The sequence below is a fragment of the Zosterops lateralis genome (genome assembly GCF_965231275.1).
Source record: "Zosterops lateralis genome assembly, chromosome: 6".
NCBI classification, from domain to species: Eukaryota; Metazoa; Chordata; class Aves; order Passeriformes; family Zosteropidae; genus Zosterops; species Zosterops lateralis.
In genome coordinates this window covers 56,332,006-56,358,563 of record NC_139761.1, presented here as the reverse complement: position 1 = coordinate 56,358,563, position 26,558 = coordinate 56,332,006, and the positions used below count along the sequence as shown (strand labels likewise).

General features: G+C 42.4%; 2 protein-coding genes across 4 annotated transcripts in view; one reads left to right on the top strand and one right to left on the bottom strand.

Moving 5' to 3' along the window:
- The window catches only part of CCND1 (cyclin D1), a 16,003-nt gene extending 3,568 nt beyond the window's left edge, over positions 1–12,435 (top strand). Inside the window, exons 3-5 of the mRNA XM_083862818.1 lie at positions 193–352; positions 5,442–5,590; positions 10,670–12,435. Of these exons, the coding sequence (XP_083718944.1) occupies positions 193–352; positions 5,442–5,590; positions 10,670–10,825 (465 nt within the window). The 3' untranslated portion in view covers positions 10,826–12,435. The remainder of the gene's footprint in view (positions 1–192; positions 353–5,441; positions 5,591–10,669) is intronic.
- On the bottom strand, positions 10,771–26,558 carry LTO1 (LTO1 maturation factor of ABCE1). 3 transcript variants are annotated; one of them, XM_083862820.1, is made up of 6 exons: positions 26,492–26,558; positions 25,231–25,336; positions 24,359–24,429; positions 23,696–23,813; positions 15,807–15,903; positions 10,771–10,878 (listed from the first exon to the last, which is right to left on the bottom strand). In XM_083862820.1, exons 1-5 carry the CDS (start codon positions 26,530–26,532, stop codon positions 15,811–15,813), a joined length of 429 nt encoding a protein of 142 aa, XP_083718946.1. In that variant the 5' UTR covers positions 26,533–26,558; the 3' UTR covers positions 10,771–10,878; positions 15,807–15,810. The 3 variants fall into 3 exon arrangements, with proteins under 3 accessions (XP_083718946.1, XP_083718945.1, XP_083718947.1); XM_083862819.1 differs by lacking the exon at positions 10,771–10,878 and adding an exon at positions 13,723–14,903; XM_083862821.1 differs by lacking the exons at positions 10,771–10,878; positions 15,807–15,903 and adding an exon at positions 21,260–23,341.

Genomic DNA, 26,558 nt, shown 5'->3' with positions numbered 1-26,558 from the left:
GGGCGGTCCGCGGGCTCCCCCTGGCGGCCCCTGGGGGCGCTGCCCCGGCGCGGGGGGATCCCCGCACCCGCCCCGAGCCCGGGACAGCGCTGCGCCCCCGGCTCCGTGTGCCAGCGGCTCTAACCGCGCTCCCCCCGCCTCTCTCCTTCCTCTTCTCCTCCTTCCCCCTTCCCCTCCCTCTTCTCTTTGCAGCAAATGGAGCTGCTGCTGGTGAATAAGCTGAAATGGAATCTGGCTGCAATGACCCCCCACGATTTCATTGAACATTTCCTTACTAAAATGCCTCTGGCAGAGGACACCAAGCAGATCATCCGTAAACATGCTCAGACTTTTGTGGCTCTGTGCGCTACAGGTATGAGCCCTGCACGTTGCGCAAAGCGCGTTGTTGCTCCCCGACACGAGCCCGCCCCCGGCTCCTAAAGCTGCCCGTGCCTCTTGGTCCCGGGCGCGCTCGCAGGGCTGCGGGGAGGGAGATTAAAGCCCCCGGTTATTGCCCCTTGTTTGCAGAAGGTGGATTACTTTGCCAGAGGTAAGTTTCTCTATTCCAGGAGATGTTTCGCTTCTTGAGTTTTGGTGCGGTTGTCAGGGAGGGAGAGGGAGCGCACCCCAATGCCCCATCCCTGCTCTCTGTAGCCTCCCCACACCAGGGTGATGTGGGGGCTGCAAAAGGCTCACTGCCCCTGCAGGGGAATCCCTCCCCATGTTGGATCCATTCTTTAGGACCAATTTTTAAAGGCAGAGGGAAAGAGATATTTTTCTTGAATAGCACCACGCGGGGGGTTTTAAACCTCCCCTCTTGAAGCCGCCCGTTTCCCCCCCTGTTCCCCGGTGCCTGGTGGATTGGAGGAGGGCCACGCGGCACGGAGGCTTTTCCTGGCACGGGACCGAGCCTCTGCCATCTGCACCCTCGTGACCACGTGCTGTGCTGGAGCCATGAGCAGGGCCGCCCTCCAAAGACGCCCAAGAGTCGTGGATATCCACACTCCAAAAAACAAAAAATCCTCGGTGGTGGGACGTGCGCGGCCGGTGGCACCCCTTAGTGCCTGGCATGGCTTGGCTGCCCGAGGTCGGAGTCAGTGTAAAAAGTTTTGAAGGAAGATGGCAGGCACTCAGAAGGAGAAAAAAAAAAGTTTTATTTTGCAGAACCCAGCAAGGCCTAAAGATAGAACAACCGAGCCGTAAGAGAGAAGTTTATAAACGCTGGCATTGCTCTTCATCTTGGGGCTAACCATCAGCTCGTGAGGGGCAGCTCCTAGTTGAGGTGGCCTGGAGTAATGAATGCTCTGTGCTGGGAAGCACCCACAACCTTCAGACCACTGGCAGCAGCATTTTGGGAGAGTCCAGTGTTGTCCCCCTCCACGCCAGGTCCTACCAGGGACGAGGCCACTGCGACTCTGGAAGGCGCGATTTGCTAAGTTTGAAGCTAAAAAAGAATGGCCACCCGGGCTCCCCTTTGGATGTGGGGATGTTTAACCTAGGTTGTTGTGTTGGCAATGACAGGGATGAAAACAAGAGTAGTTCAAAGGTTGGAGACTTGCTAAGAGTCCAGTACTTTGATCTACTGTCGGTGTTGTTATGTTTCTTTTAGGAAGCACATCCAGAGCCTTTATTTAACACTGCTACACACCACAGCTGGAGAATGGATCAGTAAATGAGAACCATGTTCTGGGAGTTTTACTTAGCTTTTTCTAAAAAAAAAAAAAAAACAACCAGCGCTGAGCTCACCAGAGTTGGGGCCCTCTTCAGCTCCCTACTGAAGTTGGGAATATTGCCTGGGGAAGGAGCACTCAGAAAGGCTGCCACTAGGCTGTGTGTTTTTATTGTTATTTTTGGATGTCAGAGGTTTTTCTCTACCTTTTGCTTTTCTCATGACTCCTTTGTTGGCTAGTGAAGATCACATGTGGCTTAAGCAGCATCTGGACTTTGCTTTGCTGTTGCTGGGCTGTGCTGCATTTCCCCTTGCCAAAATGAACCTAGATGGACTGCAAATGCCATGTGCTGCCTGGATGCTGTGGGGCCTGATCCAAAGTCCACTGGAAACACTGACAGCTCGCTTAAGTGGCCTCAGGGGCAAGTGCAGTCTCTCCTTTGCCTGTGTCCTCTTCTGTAAAGGAGGTTCTCCTCAGAGGAGACTGCAAAATAATGCTTGCTTAGAAAACAAACCCTCGGCCAGTTGGCTCACCAAGGTGAAGGCTGTGGAAGTGTTTGTAGATGAGTGTGTATGTGTTTGCTCCAGAAAAAGAAGGTTACGCTGCAAGGTGAAGTTGAGGGGAATTCCTCCTAAGCTCCCTCTCCAGTTGTCTGGCTAGTAGAAGTAGAAATGGGTTTGTTTGATTTGGTTTGGTTTTGAAAAAAAAATTCCATTTTCACCAAAGGATGCCTTTGTGCTGTGGTAGGTTTGGGAGAAAAAGCGAAAAAGAAAAAAAAAAAAGAAGAAGAAGAAGAAAAAAATTACGAGGGGTTGTTTGAAGTTAACACATAATTGAGCTTAATGAATGGGGCTTTGGCATGGCCGAGCAAGGCAGGGAGAGCTCAAAAGGAAGCAGGCCTCTTTTGGCCCAAGTTAAGACCGGTGTTGAGGGAGAGCTGCAGCTCTATACAAGCATAACAATGAATAGCAACAAATATTGGAGCTTCAGCATTTCATTATGTTCCTCTGGTTATCAAAACATACCAGGCTCCTTTTTATTACCTATTATGATTATTATTATTATTATTATTGCTGTTATTATTGTTGTTGCTTTGGTCTTCTCCTAAGGAGAAAGAAAGATCCCCCTTTGAAAGGAGCGTGTTACAATTCTCCCATTCTCTGGCCTTTATAAAATTGGAAGTCTCAAGGTATGTGACCAGTTGGAACCTGTTGCATCTTGCAGCAAGTGATTTATGTTCACAGTTTTGATTTGCCTCAATGAAAAGATTTTCATTCATAGCCCCCAGCTCTCCAGACGGATGGAATTGCTGCTCCATTTAAAAAGGAAAAGGGGTGACTCGCCTTGTTAGGAATTTTTTTTAAAGCGCTGCAGCGCCTATATGCCTGCTTTGTCCTCCCTTCAGGGTGGCTGGCATTCTTCTCTCTCCTCCCCCTCCTCTCTCTCTCCCTCTCTCTCTTTTTAACAACGCTGAAGTTGTTTATTCTTTTTGGATGAAGTCTCAGATAGGCTACTGGGGATGTGTGCTTCAATTGATGGGGCCCCCTACCCCATTGTGGCTGTGTCAGGTCTAATTCATCTCACCGAAGCCCCCTTGTTCCTGAGCGCTCAATAGCGCAAGATGAGGCGATGGAGGCTGACAATGATGCCACACTCTTCACTTGGGGGCATCCAATTACAGGCGAGAGGGGCCCCCTGATTAATATGCTGAAATTAGTGGCCTCTGCCACAAATAATTCCTTGTTGAGTCGCAACAAAAAGGCAGTCCATGCTGCTTGTCTGGAGTGGTTATAGGGACAGACACAAACTGGTCATTTAAACTTCATTATCACTTTTCCACCTTGGAAAGAATGAGGGTGTGACTATGAATTCGTGTTCTTGTTTACTGCTCCATTTAAAGGAAGGACGCAAATATTCATCCCAAACGTGGTCCTGTCAGGACGGGCTCATTAAAGTGACACATTTTTGGTCGTGTCCCGTTTGTGGAGCTCCGTAAACAGTGTCGGGAAGGCGCTGCCACCCCACCCCTCTGAGCAACCCCATCCTGGTGGGATCCATGCTGGGAATCCCCAAGTTCCACCTGTAGCTCTGTCAGTGTTTCAGTTCAGGGCTGGTTTTGGAATGGGTACAGTGTCATAAGCAGTCTGGACTGCCGCTTTTTCTTTTGTTTTGGGGGCAATGACAGCAGCTTGCTAGAAGGTGGTGGCGGTGTTTATATCCACCCAGAAACGGGCAGGTTGGGAAAAGGGGGCAAACCAAATTTATTTTGATAGGTTTATTTTAACATAAACGAGGTCACTTTAGCTCCAGCTTGCCTTTTTGCTGGCAGTGCATCCTCAAAGCTTGGCCAGAATTTTGTGTATCGGTTTAATTTTGGAGGTTCTGGGCAAAGTGGATGCTGAGCAAAGTGCCCCTTGGAAGGTGGGTATTGGTCAGGGCCACAGTGGAGTGTCAGAGGTGTCTGAACAAACAGATTCAGAGCCAGGGCTTCCACGGAGTCCTGAAGGCTTTAGCTCCACTGGTAAAACATTGACACAAAAGTTATTTTATCATAATAAAGGAGATGCATGATTTAATACTTAAACTGTTCTGCTGAGCCCTCTAAGCTGTCCATTCCTTTGATTTCATTCAGGGGTTTGACAGATGGTTTATATTTTTCCAAGCCAGAGGAAGTTGTGTTCTGATAAAAGCTGAAGGAATGTATCTCAGGTTCTGGTGTACATTGTGGCCTTCCCCTTTCTCCCTCACAAAACTGGACCTTGACATGTGCCACTTGCTCCCTTTGTTCCTGATTCTCCTCCAAGGTGTTCACTGCCACAGGATCAAATGCATTCCTGTTCAGGGGAAAAAGAGTCTTGTCATTAAAATGTGGGCAGTTATTATTTTTTAAAAATTTAGAAAAAAAACTCCAACCAAACCAAACCAAACAAACCCAAAGGAAAAAAACACGCTAAATGGCAGAGATAGCCCCCTTAAGGGATCCTGGGAGTGGCTTTGTGGAGAGACCTACAGCAATGCAGTCTGGAAGGGGGCCCAGCCTCTTGTCAGCATGGTGTCACATCAGAATGTAACTGATTGTCCGCCAATTCTTGGGACCCCCGTCACTTAGTTATGCCACATTTACATTAAATCCCTGTTGCCAGGATGGATGGCAGCCACTGACAAGAGGCTAGGTTGAGACAAAGCATTTTTAAGATGAAACCTTAATTTAAATATGGATTATCTGCCTCCTGACGGGGTTAAGCAGTCTCTCTCATTTCTTTCTTTTTGTTGATGTTGTTGTTCATTAAAGCAATATTCCTTTGAGTGTCAGAGCAAAGGTTTCTGCTTTAAAGGGCCCCAGGACTCGTTGTTAGAGTGCACCTTGGATCTGGCCATGCAAAACCCTGCAGGATGTGAACAGGTTTTCTCAGATGTGCAGTGCCATTGACCCCCGTGGCATTATTCACAGGAGCAAAGTATTTTAACACTGGAAGAATGGGGGCCCTGCTTGTGATAAAAGTACCTCGAAGTGATGAATGGCCTCCCAGACCCAGTGCTAGGAAGGGCCACTCTCTGCAGAGCAGTTGCTCTTGTGGATAAGTGTTTGCAGGTTTGGACCTGTAAGAGTTTTAGAGCAGGAGGCTCCTTTCTGCTCACCATTTCCCCTGCCTTTTGGGATGCAATAGTTGGCAGCTGAAAGCCATGCTGGTACAAAGGGTGTATGTGTATGGACAGGCTTCTCCTAAAGCAATCATTTCAGTCTTTTTTTTATTTTTTTCTTTTTTTCTTTTCTCTCCTTTCTTCATACAGATATTAAATTTATTTCAAACCCACCCTCCATGATCGCAGCTGGCAGCGTGGTAGCAGCTGTGCAAGGCCTGCATCTGGGGAACACTAACACTTTCCTCTCCTATCAATGCCTCACACATTTCCTATCACAAGTTATCAAATGTGATCCGGTAAGTGACTCCTTCTCTCGGTTGATCTGCTGCATTAAGGGTTTTTAAGAATGAATGCCTGCTTGCTGCACGGGAGCTAATCTGACAGTAAATCTTGGGAAAGGTCAAGCCTCGGAGTGGGGGTTCTCTGTGTGTTCTCTTGTGCCCAGCCTGCTTGTTTGGCTGTCATGATGCCCACTGATAATCCAGGGTGATGCTGCTGCAGCTCCCGGGTGGGAATGGCATATCCAGCTCTGCTGGTTGGGAGAGGAGGATGCCCTGCACCCACTTAGGATGTGGCAGAGGCTGTGTTTGGCTGGGGGATAATTAAACCAGCAGCCCCTGTAAAACAAAACTTGGGGAATAAGGCCAGGAAGCAAGTTACTGAGACTTTGTGGTATCTCTGACCTTATCTTTGACCATTCTTGAGGCCTTTTATTGTGCCAAGTGGTGTGCAAAAGCTCTTCTTAAAAGAGTTCTAATGATCTAATTTGGTTTATTACGTGCTGGACCTGCACAGTAGCTGGTATTGAATTCCTTTTTGGAACAAATGCTCGTCCCACGACTCTGTGACAAGGTAGATGGTCCTCACAGGACTCTTCATTTTGCCCTGCAGCTTCCAGGAGATGCACATCAGTAACTAGTGAGCAATAAACCTTTCATGAGTGAATGGGCCAGGAAGGGAGCCTACAAGGAAGACCTAAAGTCAATGATCCATGTCATAATGGTGTGTGAAGTTGGGGCAGAGTTGAGCTTTGTTTTGTAACAATGTGGAAGACCAATAAATAGATGCTTTAAAAAGGTTCTTGTGAGGTCTCCAAGCACTGGACAATGAGTCAAATAAAGACAACTCTGTGGTTAGGGGCAGAATCTTGGAGATGCTGTTAAATTATTTTACATGTTAATAATAGAAATGCACGGAAAGCTGAGCCAGCCCAGCCACTGCAAAACTGGATTTGTGTCATTGGGCTCTGTTGACAGGATTGAGCGATTTCATTTCAATTAATTATTCGCAAAAGAATATTTTACTTCTGATAGACTGTGTGAAACAATTGCTGAAAAATGAGGCATCTCAGCGTGTTATTTTGATCATCTGAACAGTGCCTCAGTATTGAGCACGTTAGTTTTGCCACTTACATCACTGCAGCTGAGGTAACACAGTGTGGAAGTGGTAAACATTCTAAGAACCCGAAATGCTGAATATTCTAAGAAATGCTGAAGTAATGGGCTGCTCAGTTTGGTTATGCACGTGTGATGCTTTCAGTCAGCTTGTGAACAAGGCAGATAATTCCAGTGTGGGGTTGGCCACTGTCCAGGGTGAGATGTTTGAAGCAGGTACTGAGGGGAAATACTTGCTAGCTGTTCAGGCAGCATCTTGATTCAAACAAGATGATTTAACCATTCCTGATACTGGGCACTGAAGTGAATTCTCTCACATGGTGCACAACAAGAGCCTGTCCTTATGTGACTTGACTTAGTTGATGACAGAGCTCTTGAAAAAGAAAACAAAGTTGCTTTAGCAAGAAAGAGGATTTTTGATTATTTCATTTTAATTGTCCTGAGTCATTGCAAGGCCACAATCTGTTTGACCTGGGCTTGGTTAACCGCTTGAAAAGGGAGTAACTCCCCTCCAGCTTCCAGGGCTAAATAGACTGACGTGTTAGGTAGAAATGAGGATTTTGTACGGATTGCTACAGAAAATTAGCATCACAGAGTTCTGTGTGTGTACAGGTATGTTGTTGTGTTTGGAGTGGGATAAGGGAACAGCAACTCCCACTGCAGTTGCTCTGGGAGAGGAACCTGCTTTGTTTCCTACAGAGCATGATTCCTCTGCAGGGAGACTTTCCCCAAATACCTATGTATATACAACCCATGGTATCAAATGCCTTTCCTGCTATCCCATTTCACTCGGATTTGTCCCAGTGAATGAGGTGTGTTGTGCCCCGGTGATGGTTCCCCGTGTCAGGGAACATGTTTTATACTGGATAGTCTTGGAATGTTAAGAGCAGGGCTGGTGTTCCCCCTGATGATCTGTTAGCTGCAGCAGCAGGTCTGTTGGATTTCAGGTTACATAATTATACTTTTCTACCTTTAGTCTCAAGGAAAGCTGAATCTAAAGTAAAATGAATATCACCTGATTGGAATTCCTTTATGGTTCATGTTTATATGTTGGTAGGAATCCAATTTCCCATTTTGCCTTTGATCAGGGGTAATTAGAAGTCAGATAATCACAATTAGAAGTCTTGGGCTGTCTTCCATCATTCTATTCTTGACCCCATCATCCAAACAGATGGAATTTTACCTGACATTCATTTCCAGGCCAGAAATTTACTAAACTAGATTAGATTGGGTCTCCATGCTGTCTGTTAGTGCATTGGAATTCGCCTCCTGCCTGCCCCTTCTCAGAGGCACCTTCAAACATGTGCTTGTTATCCAGAACAGGTCAGGCAGGAACAAAGGATTTCCAGGCAGTTCCTTTTTTGTTGTTGTTTGTTTCCTTTCCTATCTGACCCTGGAGTCTGATCATGTCCACTGTGTCTTAAAGGTATTTGACCACATCAGTTATCAGTTAAGTTAGCAAGTCTTTTTTTTTTTTTTTTTTTTTTTTTTTTTTCTCTCCCTTCTTCTTTTTCACTGAGGAGCTTAATTAATCCAGGAAAGGTTTATGACCTTGAACAAACTGTGGGCATTGAAAATTTGGGTAGTGAAGCAGAAAAGTTGTTGGGAGAAGTTATCAGAGTAATGCACAAGTTTTGTATTTGCTTTTCAGTGTTGGGAAGTAGTGAGAATGAAAACAGCTTTGGTGAGGTTGTTCACAGTGGATTTTATGTTTTGCTGTTGTTTTTTGCTAGCTCTAATGCATTCCTACAGGGAAAAAAAAAAAAAACAAAAACAACACATTCATCTGATAGCCATGTGAATAAGACATGGACAAAATACCTTAAAGAGTAAAAAAACCTTTTCATTCAACTGTAGCTTAAGACAATCTGTTCATAATAAATTGTAAAGATTGTTTTCAAAAAAAACAGTTACAGCATGCCACACTCTGAGAATTTTAAATGAAAAAAAAATTCCGTGGGTAAAAAGTACCTTTAAATTACACAGTTCTACGTAATTATTCATAACTGGACTCCAGAGGGAGAAGAATAGGTATTTATAGAAATTCTTTTGAATGGTTTTAGTTTTCAGAGCTCAAACATGCTATATGCAAATGGTCAGGACTAAAAAAAAAAAACCGAACTCACGAAGTTCCCATCAAAACTCACCATAAAATCCACTCCCACCTGAAAAGAAAAACCCAGAACAAAACCCAGGAGGATTAATTTTGCTCTGAAAAATAAAAATGCTTTCAGTTTGGAGCACTGAGTGTGCTGAAAGAGAATTATCCTCAGAAGTGTCTTTGTGAAGCCACTTGAGGAACTTTTAGGAACACCTAAAGCTGTGCTGGTGTGCTCCTCTTCCATTGGGTCTGACTCCAAGGGCCAGGCAGGGTCGTGGTACAAGGGGGATCTTTCCTCACAGTCAGGATTGATCCGTCATATCTGGAGGAGGGCTGGGTGCAGGGACTTTACAGAGACCTTATTGTGGAGGCCAGAGGTATGCAGGAGCCAAAGGCATGATGACTTTAGGATATGAGGCGTTTCTTTTTGTCATTTAAAACGCTCTGTGTCTCTGTCAAGAGGAAATATTACACTAGGGTTTAAACCAGGAAAGGTCATAGGTTATGTGTTTTCAGTGAGCTGTAACTGATGGTCTGATCTGCTTAGAGGTAGGATTAACCTCCCTCTCTCTCAGAAAGGACTTGCAGAGAATTGTTTGCTTGGGTTTCTAATCTTATTTTACCCCAAATGCCATGTGCCCTTATTGGTGGCAGAGGAGATTCTTGTGGTAGTGGAATCAGTGAAAAGCTGGTAGATCACACAAGAAGCCTCTGAATGAAGGCAGAATTGAAACTGGGAAATAAAGAAAACAGCAGGCAGGTCACCCTCTCAGGAAAACAACATTCATTCTCAGTCATGCACATCCTAACACTTTTGACGGCAATTTATCATGGAAGACTGGGTTCACCGCAAGGGCTAACACATGTCATAGGTTAAATCAGAAAAGGCAATGCTGAAAGGAAACTTCAAAGTCCTTAATACACAGAGTTAAAGATGTTGGGGGGAAAAGCTCACCATGTTTGTTATGAAGATGAGGGTAAACAGCACGCTGGATGGGTTTTGGCAAAATGCTGTGGGATTGTTTGGCCTGTTTAGGGCACCATTTCTGTGTCGCTGCAGTGGGTGCCACAGGCTGCCACAACCTGCAGGAAGTTGTGCAGGTTTGAGCTAAAAGGCCTTCTGGTTGCTGGGAATCTGATACATCTCCTCATGGTATGGCATAATACCCAGAGAGAGCTGCCTTTCCCCACCACAGACAGGATGGTTCTTAGTTCTTTATGGGTTTTTTTAATTCCCAGCGAGGCCTGTGCACCCTCCTGAACCTTCAGGAGGATTGTGTGCACATCCAGCTTGGAGAAAACACTTGGGAAGTGAGAGGAAAAGGTCTCACCCTGACTGAGGTAGCGCACAGAAAGCTTGAATGGACATGGTAGTGCATGGTTAGGGAAGTGCTTTGTGATGCTTCTGAGAGACCTCTCCATTTTGGGGTCTCCAGTCCATCCCTGGAGATGCTTTCAGAGTTAGGAATTTATCAGCTGGGCATTGCAGCAGCTGGCAGGCAGCTTTGGGCATGGGCATCTCAACATACATATGGCATTTCTAAGAACTTCCTGTCGTTGGAATTTAGCCTGGGGGAAAAAAGTCACTGTTGGTGGGCATCGTTTCTAGCAGACTGCACTGCTGAGGGATTCCTGGAGTAAAAGTAGAAATCACAGTTATGAGGAGTGCAATCTGCAAAAAAAATTGGGCTTGTTCTTCCAGTCCTGTCACTGTTGGGTGTTCCTGCTCTTCCCACCCTCCTTTCCAGCCTGCTGCTCTCCCAGATAACCCAGATTTCTCCTGCTTTGTCAAGAAACTGCCGTTTTAGCCTGTGATCTTTCTAAAGGACCCTCTTGGGTGTCTCTCTCTCTCTCTCCCCTTGCACTGCACCCTCCTGCAGGATTGTTTACGAGCCTGCCAAGAACAGATTGAGTCCCTCCTGGAGTCCAGTCTACGCCAGGCACAGCAGCACAACGTGTCCTCAGAAACAAAGACTGTAGAGGACGAGGCAGACCTCTCCTGCACACCCACTGATGTGCGAGACGTGAACATTTAAAGAGGACTTCTTCTTCTCCTTCTTCTCCTTCTTCTTCTTCTTAAATGGATTTGCTTGGCAAAAGAGAAGCAGACAAAGAAAGGGCATCTGAGAAGGAATCGGCCATCAGGATCTCCCCCCTAGAAACCCTTTTCTCCAGGACGTTTTTATACCAGAAGGGAAAACCAGTTTGTTATATTTTTTTTCCTTGCTCTGTCTCCCTTCCATCTGTGACTTCAAACAAACAAATAAACAAAACAAAAAAAAATACCCCAAAAACTGTCTTAAAAAAAGAAAAAAATAGTATTTGCATTACCCCCAGGGGTTTGTGCTACAAAAATAGAGGATTTTATACAATAATAATCAACTAGTTTTTATATTAAAGTGTTCTTGTCTGTATGTTGTAAAAATAGGCATTAACACACGAAATGTCTCCAGGGGAGGTATTAGATTTGATTTCTTACATATAAAACAAACCAACCAACCATTTTTAAAGTAGAAGAGGTTTTTGTTTTTGTTTTTGTTTTTGTTTTTTTAACTAGTAAATGAAATATTCTTTTTCTTTAAAAAGCATAGCTTTAACGCAGTTCTAGGCTTTTCTGTATCTTGCTTGCTTATGCATTTAGTCACTTTATAATTCATCTGTAAATGTTTATTTTATTTCCTTAGGTTTTTTTTTTATCCTCTTCACCTTATAAATGGTTAACGTAACCCATAAGTTAGTGTATGTTAGTATGCAGCATTATTATATGTTAATCTTTTTTTTTTTCTTTTTTATTTTTGTGCCTGTGGATTGCCTGTGCATTAAGGCATTTGTAGGGTTCCAGCTTAGCATGGTTGGGAAAGGCCAATGTACTACTCATACAGGACCCTATTATAAAGAGAAACCGAAATAGTGACATAATATATTATATTTTTGTAATCTTCCTATTTTTGTAGTTACCTGTGTAAAAATGCTGGTCTGACCCCACAGATATTCAGCCTAATTATGGTCAGGTTCAATCCACAGTTCAGTCTTTTTTTTTTTTTTTTTTCTTTTTGTTTGTTTGTAATATTCTAAAACCATTCCATTCAAAGCACTTTCAGTCCATTAGATATAGGAAATACATTCTTTTATTGTGTGGGATTTTTTTTTCTGTTTGTTTGTTTGTTTGTTTTTTTAATGGAATGGTTTGGAAATATATAAAGTGCTTGTTGGCAAACTTGGAATTGCAAAGCAAGTGCATTTAACTATGGTGTTAGAGGAGAGGTGATTCTTTTTTTTCCGAAGGTTGTGTTCCAGTGAGAGAAAATTGCATTCACAAATTGCCAGGATATCTTTCCTTTTCTATAGAGAAGTTTGAAGTTTAGAACCCTTTGGTGCCAACTCATCTTTATAAATTAGGGGCCTTAAAGGTTCACATATAGGACACATAGTTTTAAGGATTATCGCTAGATGTTTTTACAACTGAAGGTTTTTAAACACTAAAATATATAATTTATAGTTAAGGCTAAAAAGAATATTTATTGCAGAGGATGTTCGTAAGGCCAGTATGATTTGTAAATTAATGCAATCGCCCCTTTTGAAAAAGAAAATCTTTCTACCCTTGACGTTGCAGTTTTAACCCAGCTTATTAAAGCAAAAAAGAAAAGGACACGCTTCAAAGAACAAACCCAAAACCAAGCAGTCTATTTGGCCCCTTCCTATACATTTTCAAAAGCAGTCTAACCATGAAAAAAAAAACGCCATAGTTAATAGATATGAAAATTGGAGTACTTGAAAGAAGTTTTTATTCCAGTATATGCCCCATTTTTTTTTTTTTTTTTTAATTTAGCTACAAATAGAAAATTTGCACATCTTGGCTATGTATCTTTTTATTATTATTTTAGAAAGTAGCTGAAGGGACGTGGACATAGCTGTTGAAGTTGATGCTCGAGGAGAATGTGATGGTGAAATGTATGTGAGAAAACTGCCGCTAAGGTGTTGATTGTAAAAAAAGAAAAAACAACGACGACAACAACAAAAAAAAGAACAAAAAAAGGAAAAAAGATAAAAATTTCAAAATATAAAAAAAAAAAAAAAAGAAAAAGATAAAAGAAAAGGAGTGGATGCTCCGGTTTTATTGAGCTGCTATGGATAAATTCCCAGCATGGTTTGAAAAAAAATTAACATTGCTTTTCTGTATCTTTGTCATTGTGTTTTGCTGCTATTTTGTGGATCAGTTTTTTTTTTTTTTTTTTTTTGTTATACAATGTCATATACTGCCATGTAATAGGTTTTAATTTTCTCATAGAAAATTATATTATTGACATCATTTTTTTTGTAGATTTTTTATGTGATCAATTTTTACTTAATGTGATTACTGCTCTATTCCAAAAAAGGTTCCTGTTTCACAATACCTCATACTTCAGTTACCCGTGTCTAGACCAGGTTTTGATGTTCTTACAGTGCCTCATAGTTCTACTGCAAACGGAAATGCATCGAACGTTGCTCTGAATGGGTCTCTGCATTAATTTAAAAACCAGCAGACATTTCAGAAGATTGAGTAATGTCAAGGGTTGGTTGTTTTTGGGGGGTTTTTTTTGTTTGTTTTTGGTTTTTTTTTTGGTTGTTTTTTTTTTTTTTTTTGGTGGGTTTATTTTTTGGGGGTTTTTGGGGGGGGTTTGTTTTGGTTTTTTTTTTTTTTTTTTTTTTTTTTTTTTTTTTTTTTTGTTATGCATTTTATAAAGCTGGATTCTTTGTCTGATCTGGGGTTTATTATCATAGTAGTTTTAAGCTGTGTTATTAGCCACATTGATATATGAAAGGTGCATTATAATATAATTCTTGTGTGCCACCTGATGTGGTTCTCCCTCAGCTGGGGACACATCATTTGGTATGATAGGTTATCTTCTGGAACTCTAAGTATTTTGTGTGTTTAATCTGTTATGATATACTAGGGGTTTTTTGTTTGTTTTGGTTTTTTTTTTCTTTTTAATTATAGCATAATGCTAATTTAAAAAAAAAAAAGCCTGTAAATCTCATAAATAAGCCAGCTAACAGAGTTGTATGCTGAAGAATAATCTAGCTGTTGCCTGTATGCTGCTAAACCAAAACAGAATTAGAACTCATTTTGAGGCAAATGCAGTTAAGATCCTACATAGTGCATAAATAAGCGTTGCAATGCTACTAGCAGTTGCAGGACCCAGGAGGACTGGATACATTCTGTCCAAATTTCAGGAACATTTCTTACTGCTTACCTCATAAAACACTTCTGTTCGTGGCATCTCTGTGTCTCTGAACCAAACATGATTATTGAGTTTAGTGCTTGTTGGTTTTTATTATGTGTTACACTGAGTGGCAGTGTGTACTGCAAACTTCTTTTAAAATATTGTATGTACTGAAAAAAAGGCCAAATCCAGATAAGTGGGTTCACGTGCCAACAGAGATGCTTTATTTGTCACATTATTATAACAATCTGTAGTAAGCAAAAGCAATTCAGATTTGTACATTTTTTTATATTGTACTTATTGGCATCACTGGTCTGAAATGCACATTTTCACCGACAGACCTGTAACAGACAAGTTTCCAGCAAAAAAAAAAGTCTAAAGTCTAGAAATAAAATTGGTAAAACCCAACTGCTGTCTTCTTTTAATTTACTTTTTTTTTTTTTCTTTTGATTGCCTAAAAAATGCTGAATGGTTGTAACTCCCCAGTGCTGTGAGTAAAGCACATGACATTTTCTAGGTTGGACTCTCCACATTTTAAAAGCTGAAGACCTTTTGTTGTTATTTTAGGAAGCTGTGGGTGTTTCGAGCCATGGGTAGGTAACTGCCTTGCCTGTCACACCAGCATGTCCTTTTAAAGAAGCAAAATATTTTTTTCCCCTGCCTGAAGACTTTATTTTTTAACATCAAAGGAAATTAGTCAGAGTAAAAATGCCCTTTGGTGGTTTGTATAAAATATGAATAATAAAGGGTAAAACAAAGTAGGTGTTGGATGGCATGGAATGCTTGCTGGTATTTTCTCATCAGTGGAAGGTTTTGTGTCCTAGAAGACGTTTACAGAAGACAGGTGGTTTGAAAAGTTGGTTAAGCTGCCTTCTTCTCTGTGCCTTCCCCTCACACACAGCTTTAACAGCTAAGATAATAATAGCAACAAACCTGAAAACCATGAAAGCCTACTAAAACTATATAAAAAAAGAACTGAACCTAGGACAGGAATTAGATATTATTACAAAGTAAATCAGAATAAAATTATAACTTATGTTCCAATACACATTCCAAAATATCTCTGGAAATAGGGGATGCATGTTATCTATTATCATTATTATTATTATTATTATTATTATTTTCAAAGCTGAACACAGCAGAGACAGCTTATTTTCAGTGGAGATGGTCAAGCTTATAACCTACATATTTGGTTATTTATCCTGCAAAATTATTTCTGCCTTAAAAAAAAAGTCTATATAAAAGGCCAAGTGCTTGTCCTCCCTGTCACAAATTAGAATTTCAGTATCTGAATTTCTTCTGAGTTTCCCATTGACTAATCTTCACGTTACAAGTGATTCTGTGCAGCGAGTGCAGCACAGGAAATGAAAAATGAAACTCCAGAGCTAACTTCTAACGTGTTAATCATTGTCTAGTGCAGAACAAGCTCCTTTCAAGGCAGTTACCAATAGATGGGAAACCACCTGCACCAGAAGAATCCCAGATGAGCTTGTGTGAGCTCGGTGGTTTCCCAGTCATTTCAGCCAGAAACCTGAAGCCTGTGTGGCCTGCTGTAAAATCCCAGGTCAGGTGAGTGAAGTAAAACCAGTACAAACGGGGTCTGGTTTGTTCCATCTGAAATGGGCAGCTCTTCTGTACCATGAGTTACACTGGGAGGTGTAAAACACTGAAAGATGACCTGAACTAAACTCACAGGGACTCAAGTCAGAGCTTAAATTGGTCTGGGCCAAAAATGATTCATTTTTCACAGCATATTTAAAAAAAAAAACAAACCAAAAACACCCCAAAACCCCAGAAAGAACAAATAGCTTACTTTTTTATGGCTGATGGGTCAACCCTCTGATCTTCAGTGTGTGAAAACCAAGTGAAGACACACTTAGGGGATCTTGACTTCTGACAAAAACCTTCTGCTGATAAAAACAGTACAGTGATTCAGTGAGAAATGTAAACCTGTGTTTGGTTGAATGTGTTAAGTGGGTTTTTGCCATTCCTATCTCTTTTATAAATGCTATTAAGCTGACTAAGTGTTGTGACTTAAGTAGGTTTAAGCCCACATAGTCAGCTCTATTATTTACATTTTCCTTCTCCTGAACATCATCTCTTAAATGCAGATTCCTGAACTGGAACGTTGGGTGAACTATGCCAGTATTACTCACATTGCAAAGGGCAGAAAGAAAGAATGCAGCAAGAAAAACAATTCACTATAGGCTGCAAAAAATGCACATTCAGCTAGGCTGAATTATTAAGGGGAAAACTACTGTATTTTTTTGTATCAAATTGAGACATGTATGAAGAAAAACCTCCAATGGATCTCCCAAAAATCTCCCTAGTTCCATTGCTGAATTCAGGCCATTTGACAAGCTTGGACCTCTTTGAACATTTACATTCAAATGCTCTTTATTACAGAATAAAAAAGAACTAGCAAATGAAAAAATCTTGTAATCCACTTGCATTCAAGCACAGCTGGCATTTTAAGTGATAGAAAACTCCAGAAGATAGAGAATAAGTAGAAGGTTGGAGTTTAAGAGTCACAGGAATGATACATGCATGTGGGCTACATGCTCTGAGATTACTACAATGGGACAACAATGGAAGTAAAGTTATAAATGGCATTTTAATGAATTTAATGAATCTTGGCATCATTTTATGAGAAATGTATCTCTTCAGACAAACAGGGTGTTTTTATGATCTCACAAATATAATTGCTTGCAGTAATTGCATTGGCATGGCCAGCACAGATTCCCATGTGGTTCCTGACTGAGTTCCACACCATATTTCAATCAAGTGATGAGAAAGGGATTGCAAATTAGTCAGTGGGATTGCACAGATAATGTGACATTTGCCAGGCTTCTGATTTTGTTCTTTATGGCCAAGCAGGGCCACATGGAGGAGGAAGGCAAAAGTGACCCTTTTGCTTCTTTAATGTGATAAACATTGAAGAGTGAAAACAGAAATAGATTTTTCTGATCCTACAGCCCCTGCAGAGCCCTACCCAGCCCTGTCCTCCTTTCTGCCTGTGTGAAGACCAGGTATTAAAACATCTCATATTTCAGGGAATTCACCAAGAGTATTCACAGGCATCATTTTCCTGAAGGCTCTCACATGAAGAAGGAATTACTGGCAGGAAGATGCCATCTCCATTGCAAATTGGGAATAAGGCACATGGGCAGCATCTTTACTCTGTGGGGCCCTGCTTGGTGCAGGACCTTGACTACAGAAGAGGAGGGCGAGAGGAGCCTCCTCCCCATCAGGTGTGGAAAAAGAGAATGGCCTGGGAGAGCTTGTGCTGACAGATCCATGAAACAAGAACTAGCTAAGAGGACAATCCCTCAGGGCTGGAGAGAGCTCCAGGTACAGATGTCTACCAGCACCAGGAATGCTGAACCAAAGGAGGAATGGTGACATGCAGGAGCCAAGCTCCAAGCCAGGACCTGAGACGTGGACTGGCCAGAGAAGGAATCTCTGAGCTTTGAATCATGTTTGTAGCACATGCATCAAAAAATGGAAATTGCTACCTACCCACCCTTCCCTGCAGAGCAAATAAATTTTAGATTCTGTGTGTGTTTTGTTCCATCCATCCCACCTGGCAGCAGCCCTGTGACACTCGCCTTAGTTCCCTCACCAGCCATATTCCACAGCTGCTGCTTGTGGCTGGGGTGTGAGCTGTAACATCAGTATCAGTCTCCCAGGAGCTGGGCTGAGAGGGGCAGATCCTCACCCGAAGCCCACGAGAGCACCAGCAGGGCATTACAACACCCCAGAGCCAGCCCGAGGCAGTGACCTGGTGTCCTGAGCCACTGCTCTGATGGCAAACTGTCTGCAACGGGCAATTGAGCTTTTTGATGTTTCATTTCTCCTCTTTATTAGATTGTATCACTGCAGATTGTTCAAATACAGAGTATTATTTCTGAACAGCTTTCTTTCCTCCCCAGACACCCACAGGCCAAAGTTCTTTACATTTTGGCTATTTTAAATATGAAGAGCAAAGCTTCAGTCAATGTATGCTGTTCAATTTCCAGAAGAGATCATAAATTATTTATCCATAAGCAAATATTATTTTTTCTAAGTGTAATAAATTTATTTTGTGGGTTTGACTCAGTATTTCTGTAGTCATTTCAGTCACTCACTCTGACCATTTTATTCCTTTTAGACAACGCATCCATCAGCCACATATTTTATTTTTTTATGGAGACCCTTGGATTGAAAAGGATCAGAAGGGTTCTTCCCTTATGGATATGATTTTCCAATGCCAGCGGAAGAAGTTTCATCTGCCTTCACTTCATGGCAGTGCTCAGCTGTGCTGCAGAGTCAAACAGCACAAAGCCTCACATGTTCATGGAACGTTGTTTCTCTCCTCTACAAACAGCTTTCCAACCACCAAAATTCAGCCCTCCCATGCTTTTAAATCCCTCTGGGAACGTGCCCAACATGTCTCCAGGAATCTCTTTCCCCATGTTTCTGCTGAAGGAGCATTTCAGCCAAATCACAAGGCAAGGCTCCTTGAAAATGTCTCCATGCTTTTCTCTATTTCTTTCTCTTTCATTTGAAGAATAATGATGCTACTGGAATTTTATGAGATTTGTCCTCCTCCTACTGCATCAAAGAAGCTAAATAAGACTGAGACGTAAAACTATAATAAGCCAGGTTCTCAAACCGTGGTTCTAACAATGTGCTTACGGTGAAGCAGGTTAATGAACTCCCAAAATTGTGGTCCAATCATTCTCTACCCTAATCAGGTTCTCTGGCTATGACACATCCAATGATGCCATAATCCATGTGGGTTTAGGTTTCCAGAGTACTTGACTACCTGCCCCACAACCAAGGTCCCTTCAGGAAGGAAATACACTGCAGATATAACTCCTAGCTCTGCTTAGAAATGACTTTCTGTTCTGTTCTTAGTCTCAGAGCAATTTGCTTTTTCACTTGTATTTCAGAAACTGTTGAGTGCTTATTAACAGTAACTTCTGTACATGTGTGCGTTTTTAACAGAGGTAAACAGGGGTCTCAAAAATTCAATGTCTGCACATACATTGCAAAAAAAAAAAAAAGGCAGGCTGGTTTAGAGAACAATGTAGGCATGTGTTTTTAAACTACTGTTCGTGCAGTCTGGTCAGGGCTGTGTGACACAGTATATACAGTGTTTTGTCATCCAAGGAATGTCTTTGATCAAGAGTTTATGCAAGAAGAAAAAAAAAGCCATGAAACCCTAATCCGTTCCCACAGTCCAGTAAACGTGAGCTGGACAAACAGTGGACAATAGCAGCAAAGCTTGCTGCTGGAACAATGGCTGCAACTAAAAAAATTAAAGGGTTGCTGACTCACAGTTCCTACTATCAAGAAAGATTCCACATCGTGTTGATTATCCCCCAGAAGATGCTGAAAGTTAAAAAGTGTTGAGATAAAGCAGCGAAATAGGAGGCTAAAAATCAGAAATGGAAGACAGTGACAAATTGATTCTGTCTGATGCACAGTCAGGATATGCAGGGACTGAATAATCAACCTCCTTTCTGCTGAACATTTTGCTAAAATAAAACTCCATGATTTTATTAGGAACAGGTATCAGTTAAATTCTTTCAGACAGGAGGCCACTATTTCAGATGTCAGCCAAACAAATTCTGCATAACTAGAACAGAGCTTTCTAATTTTTCCAAGAAAAAAGTTTAATGCCATTGCTTATTCCTATTCAGAAATCTTCCCAAAACCAGATACACAGAATGCTGCACTAGTTCTCAATTGGTTATGGTTATAGAATGGGATAAAATAATTTAAAACATCTTGCAGTAAGCTGTTTTGGAATCAAGTGGCACAATGTCTGAGTTTTTTCCACCTTTCATATATTCCATGCATTTAGGAAATCTCCCACGTTTCAGATGAGCTTAGTGACCATGTCTCCTCCACAGAGTAGTGCAGCATTTGATAAGAAGAACTAAAGAATTCCAGCATGAAAAATGCTGAAAAAAAATTTATTTCCACACTAAGGGAATAAACCAGGAACATTCAGTGCGATGTCAAAGAGATATTTGGGTTAGCTACAAATAAACTGATTGTGCGATCTTTTAAAATAGCGCACAGAGTTTTTATTGTTATTATTTTTATTACCACCCCAGGCTAGGCTGGTTCTGCAATTCCAAAACCTGGGACACGTTGAAGTGCTTCAGCAGCGCATTGCTCCAGTTGGCCTTTACACACCAGTCCCAGACACCACAACTTGCAACTGGGGACCTGCTGAACTCCTCTCACACCTCCCAAATCCCCGTTTTCCCTGGTGATACATCCACTTCTGTGGGAATGTGTACTGTCACAACTTTATCCATTAGAAAAACAACTCTGGCAGACTGTAAAATGAGAATCTTCATGGTTACTTGCCAAACTATGAAAGCTGAAGGTTTAGGCTGCAATTAGACCAGAAGCCGTGGTCGTAAGAAATTGCAAAGGGCACTATTCAAAAGGCACTGAGAATAGAAAGAATTACAACATTACCAGAAATATTAAGTTCTTACTCTAAAGCACTGTGGGATATTGGGGTGCAGGCAGACTTTTGAAAGACGGGTCTCCCTTTATTCCAATACAGGAAGTTGTATTTCCAGCCAAAGTGTAAATAAGCATTCATAAATACAGGGCAGGCTCAAACTCTCTTGCATCTCTTCAAAAACTAAAACCTATATAAAAATTGGAACTCACTTATTGGAAAATTAAAACTCCAAATTTAATCCCATGTGGAAATTATCACAACCTTGTTTCAGAAAAACAGATCAGGATTCAAATGAGCCAGAGTAGCTCTACAGGGCTGGTTTTGAACACAGTTGTACACCCATTTTTTTATTTTTTTTTTTTCTTCTGGTTTATTTCACCCATTTCTGTCAATTACATTCATTCATTCAAAGCTGAAATTGATCACCTTTAGTACAGCTGACAAGAAAAGGAAAGGAAGTTGCTTAATGAAGACAGAACAAGAATTGTGCTTAGGAACTTTACCAAATGGTATTCCAGGTTTACCTCTCTGCTGATGCCTCAAAATTCACTATTTCTTGTACCCATCCCACATTGCAGAAAGGAAAATTACAACTCTTCTGGATTGCAACGACTCCAGCAGCCTAGAAGTAATGAGCTGTGTATGCACCTTTTAATAAAATTCTGTATTCCACAGGCTCGGCTGGGAGATGATCATGAAGAGGCAAAACAAGCTAGAACTGAGTCCAGGCAAGTCAGAAATTGGTGAGGGAAATGTTTCAAGCATTCCTCCCTAACTGCTGAGCTATAACCAGGGGTGGTGAATGACTACAGAGATATATTCTTAAGACTTACTTCTGCAAAATTTCAAACTTCTTGGACCATCAGCACCAAGCCAGTCTTTATGTCCTGCTTTTTAAATAACCAGTGTCATCAGGTACAAGGTTACATATTTTCTATATCTCCGTGACCCTAAGACAAAGACAAATGAATATTCTTGATGTGAGCCAGGCTTTAAATCAGGCATACCCTAAACCTCAGCTGTAAATCAGGCATAAAAACACCTCTACAGAACGCTGGGAATGTTCCACTGCCACAGCCCTGAATGTCACACAAACCCCCACAACTCACTGCAGAAAACAAAACAAAACAAAACAAAACGGCACTGAAGAAAGCACACAACTGCACATCCAAGAGAAGTTTGAACTGTACCTCATTTAATAAACCAAATCAGGCCCACACAAGGTGTGAAACAGCAGATATTTAGAAAAATACAGACTCATGGAAGAAGAGACTCCATCAGTGTGTACACATAAATGAAACTTAATTAAAAAAATTAAAGACCTAACAGATAACCCTAAACTTGGTACATCCCAGCTGGAAATCCTGGTTGATACAATACTTATAGTTCAGTATATACACACATGTATTTATATAATAATTAATATTATTTTATTAAAACTTAAAGCAATACAAGAAAATTAGCCACCAAACTAATTTTCCAAGTAACAGTCACCACCTGACAGCCAAAGACCCTTTCTCTCCTGAGCTGAACAAAAGTAATTGTGTTGGATCCAATCTCTGAAGCAGCACCTTGGCTTGTCACTCACACATCCCACACTTGTATGAAACAAATGCTCCACTTGGAGCTCTCACAACCCTGGCCCTTGCTTTTACAGACATTTCTGCAAATGAGGAAACAAGTACAAACGAATTCCTGCCTCAGTGTTGCTTCATTTCAAAGAAATTCTCCCCATCATTGAAATTACCACGAGTGTGCACGTTCTGTACTGTCTATTTTAACAACTTCACCCACACAAATATTTGTGAGCTCCTGCAATCCCACACATCCACTAGATGGCCCTGACACTGCCTGTGTGCATCAGAGCTCACGTGCCAGGCAATTAAACAAACCAAAAACCTCAAATATGTCCTCAGGAGGCTGCACTGTGCCGTGCAGGCAGAGCCAGACACACACACAGGGTAAAGGAGTTAATCTGGAATTCCTTACAGAGCTGGAATTGCAAAGACATCCAGCAGATGACCCAAGCCAAAGCCTGTTGCAGGTATTTCTCTCAGCTAACAGAGTTAAATACAGGCAGCTGGCAGCATCCATTGATTTGGAATGAGACTAAAGAGATCACTTTTCAAGGCTGGCACATGAAAAGCTGTGTAAGAGGCACTAATAAATAGAGTCAGTCAGAACCAGAACTCTTCTGGCATTGTGTTTATCCCACCCACCATTTAAACTGGTAACTCCTTGGGGTTAGATTTGATGGCGTTTGCTCCCTTCCCCCCGCCAGTCTGGAAAATCCAGGTGCAAATTCCATATTCTGAGCAGGTATTTTCATCCTTCTCCTCTGCATTCTGACCTCCTTTGTCATCCCATCCTCTGCCCACAGAAATGTTGCCTGCTGCAAAGTCTGCAGGGAATTGATTTTATTTTCCTTCACCCACAGCATCTACACATTGTGTAAACTGAATGATCTGCATACACAGATTTTTTAGGTAACAGACATCCTTCAAAGGAGGAAACTGTGCAAATGCTTGTCTTCATTTTGAGGAATTATCAGTAAAAGACCAGCAAAGAATTAAAACAAGCATTTCTGTTTAACGGATTTACACACTAGTGTGTGTAATATCCTAAATAAAACTTGATAGAGATAATAAATGTTAAATACCATTGCAAGTCCAGTGATTTTCCCCTTTAACATTTAACATCTCTTCACTGGTTTGATTTTTTTTAATATAAGAGTAAACACTTTTCCAGTTCTGTTCTTTTAATTTTTTTTTTCTTTTGTCATCCACGTTTCTCTTCATCTGTTGCATTCAAAATGTTAGTGAAGATCTCTCAGGGCCAATTCTAAAATCAGACTGAATATTTAGCATTGAACAAACCTAAAAAAAGAATACACAGAAGGGTTTCAAAGAGTCTGTTTTCCAAGAAGAATGTTCAAGAAAACTCCCAATTGCTCCATTTCTGGTCCCACTTGCAGTTCAATTTGTCAAAGATTATTTCCAACTTGCTTTTTCAAGAATTTTTTTCCTCTATTTTGCATTTGCTGTTGGTTGGGAAATTTTCAACTATCAAGGATTTTCACTTAATTTAATCTCACTTCAAGTATTTTGCTATGATTGCAGAAGAGGAACAATAACTGCTCAGCACAAATACTGTGTTTTGGAGTGGCCTTAGAAACTGGATATCTTCAAAAACGAATTTATGTGCTAGAATAACAACTTAATCCTACAAACCTGTTTAAATTTTCCTCTGATTTTTTCCAGGTCTTCTTGCAGCTTATCATAAGTGGGGTCTTCATATGGGAATTTCTGAATCATCCCTATTAATGAATCCAGAGCCTTTATCTTTTTCCTAAGGGAAAACAAACAAACAAACAAACAAACAAACAAAACAAAACAAAAAAAAAACAAAAAAACAAAACAAAACAAAACAAAACAAAACAAAACAAAACAAAAAAAAAAAAAAAAACAACCACCAATGATCATCACACAGGAGTTTTTCCAAGCCATCAGTATGAAAATTATAGTGATATAAAATAATCCAGAGCACAAAATCCAGCCCTCCATGCCTCTTTAAGCCAATTTCTCCCATTTATAGCCCATTGTCAGGTGTGTTCCATACATATTTAACAAACTCTCCAAACTAGGAATTATTCCAAATTGGGAATCAAGCACAACTGACAGATTTAAGGTCTCACTTTCAACTTACCAGTCCAAAGTTGAGAAATATTCAAGAATCAACAAAAATGCTGATTAGATTATCAGGCAAAATAAAGAAATGCAACCAAAAAGGCAATTCTGACAAACAGATTAATCAAAATGAGACAGGAAAAAAAAAAGATATGAAGAAAAGAATGGAAGTCACAGCAAAATGACTTTTAGCCTTTTTAACCTCACCTGTTCTTTTCATCTGTGCTTTTCTGGAGCAGACAGTGCCACGTCAGTGCAAACCCATGGTAGCAACCAATCTGAAAGTGAAATTAAAAGAGTGAATTTAAAATGAGGGGAAAGAAAAATCCCCAAAGAACACACAGCATACACAGCTGAACACAAATAAAGCACTACACTGCATCTCACTCTTCAGGAAACTAAACCCTGGGTACACAAACATGTTTCCAAGCTGGAAAGGCTGACAAGTGTTGGATTACCCAAGTCATCCTCTCACTTGATGTCTCTAATGCTGCCTCCCTCAGCAGCTTTCCCAGTAGGAGGAGATTAGAGCACTTCTCTCTGATGGTCTGTCCATTTTGTACAAAACCATCCAGCTCTGGAGGCTGCTGTTTGGCATTCTCATCCTGGAGCTGGACATATGAGACAAGCTGAGGTGCCTCCCCAGCACTGTCCAGCCCCTGAATTCCTAGGAATGGTTATTGATCCAGGTGTGCCAGGAAGAGGGACATTGCCACAAACCCTCCCAGCATTAGAATTCACAAAGAAAGCACGAGGCACACGGAAACGCCTCTTTATGTCTCAAAATTCCATGCTTTTCCCTATGCTGACTCACAGGAGATTGGGTGGGGGGAAGGACCTTTAGCCATAAATTTGGGGAAAAAAAATTACCAAAACTCTGTACAGGAAATAAGCTCAGAAAACACATACACATCTAGGGAACTCCAGCTCCAAACAGCACCTTTAAAGCAGCTTTATGGGTGCTCCTGGACACAGACAGAGGTGGCAGTGAAACACAGCAGGCCTTGCCTGGAAGTGTCCGTGTGTCTGTCATTTCCCAGGGACAGGAAGGTCCCAAGGCTGAAGGGTTTCCCATTTACCTCCGAGCCCACCCTGGCCCCGTGCAGAGCTCCGTGCCTCCTGCCCTCAGCCAGTCCAGCGTGGCTGCCCTCAGCAAGGCCCTCCTGGAAGCCTTCCCCGTGGAACCTGGGAATGCAGAACCACAGCTCTGTTCACCTCCTGAGGAGCTCACAGCACCCACCAGCAACTCCGGGCATCGGGAACGTGCATTGCCTCCAAAGCTTAGAAATGCCACATAAAATCGGCTCAAATTCCAGAATGATAGGCTCAGTGTGGTGGGGAAAGACCTCTGAGATCAGCCAGTCCAGCCTTTGAATGATCACCTCTGTGTCAGTCAGACCAGAGCCCTGAGAGCTGTTCCAGCTGCTCCTTGGACACCTCCAGCAATGGTGACTCCAGCAGCTCCCTGGGCAGCCCCTTCCAAGGCCTGGCAGCCTTTTCCATGAAGAAATTCCTCCTTAGGTCCAACATAAACTTCCTCTGGTGGAGCTCGAGGCCACTTCCTTTTGTCCTGTCACTTGTTACCAGGGAGAAAAATCTGACCCCACATGGGGGGCTCCTGTCAGGGAGTTGTAGAGAGAGAGAGAAGGTTCTCCCTGAGCCTCCTTTTCTCCAGGCTGAGCGCCCCCATTCTTCCTCAGCTGTTTCTCATCAGACTGCTACAGATCCATTCCCTTCTCTGGACACTCTCCAGCAACTCAGTGTCTTGGATTAAGGTGCCCAAAACTGACCCCAGAGTTCTCAGCAGTGCCGAGAGCAGGGGGCGGTCACTGCCCTGGTCCTGCTATTGCTGGCACAGGCCAGGATGCCACTGTCCTTCTTGGCCACCTGGGCACACCTGGGCTTGTGTTCAGCCGCTCTCGGCCCGCACGCCCAGGCCCTTTCCCTCTGGGACGCTTCCCGGGAACTCTCCCGCTATCCCAGAGGGGCTGAGGTGACCCAAGGGCCGGACCCTGCACTTGGCCTTAACCTCGCTGCTCTCGGCCCACCAATCCAGCCTGCCGGGGTCGGCCCCACTCTGCGCTGAGAACTATTCCCTCGGCAGCCTCTTCCAGCGCCCGGCCACCCTCTGGATGAAGAGCCTTTCCCTGACATCCCACCCAAACCTCCCCCGACTCAGCCTCAGGCCGTCTGGCGCCGGTCGCTCTCTCAGAAAGAGGCCAATTTTCCCCGCCCTCTTCCTCGGGCTCAGCCTTCGCCCTCCTTTCCTTGACCCCCACCGGCTGCTCGCACAGGGGAGCACAGGCACGGGGGAGCTCCAGGCCCGCTGTGTCCCCTCACCTCTGCTCGGCCATCACGATCCCATCGAACAGGTCGGCCATGGCGGCGCGAGGCACGCCGGGAGCGG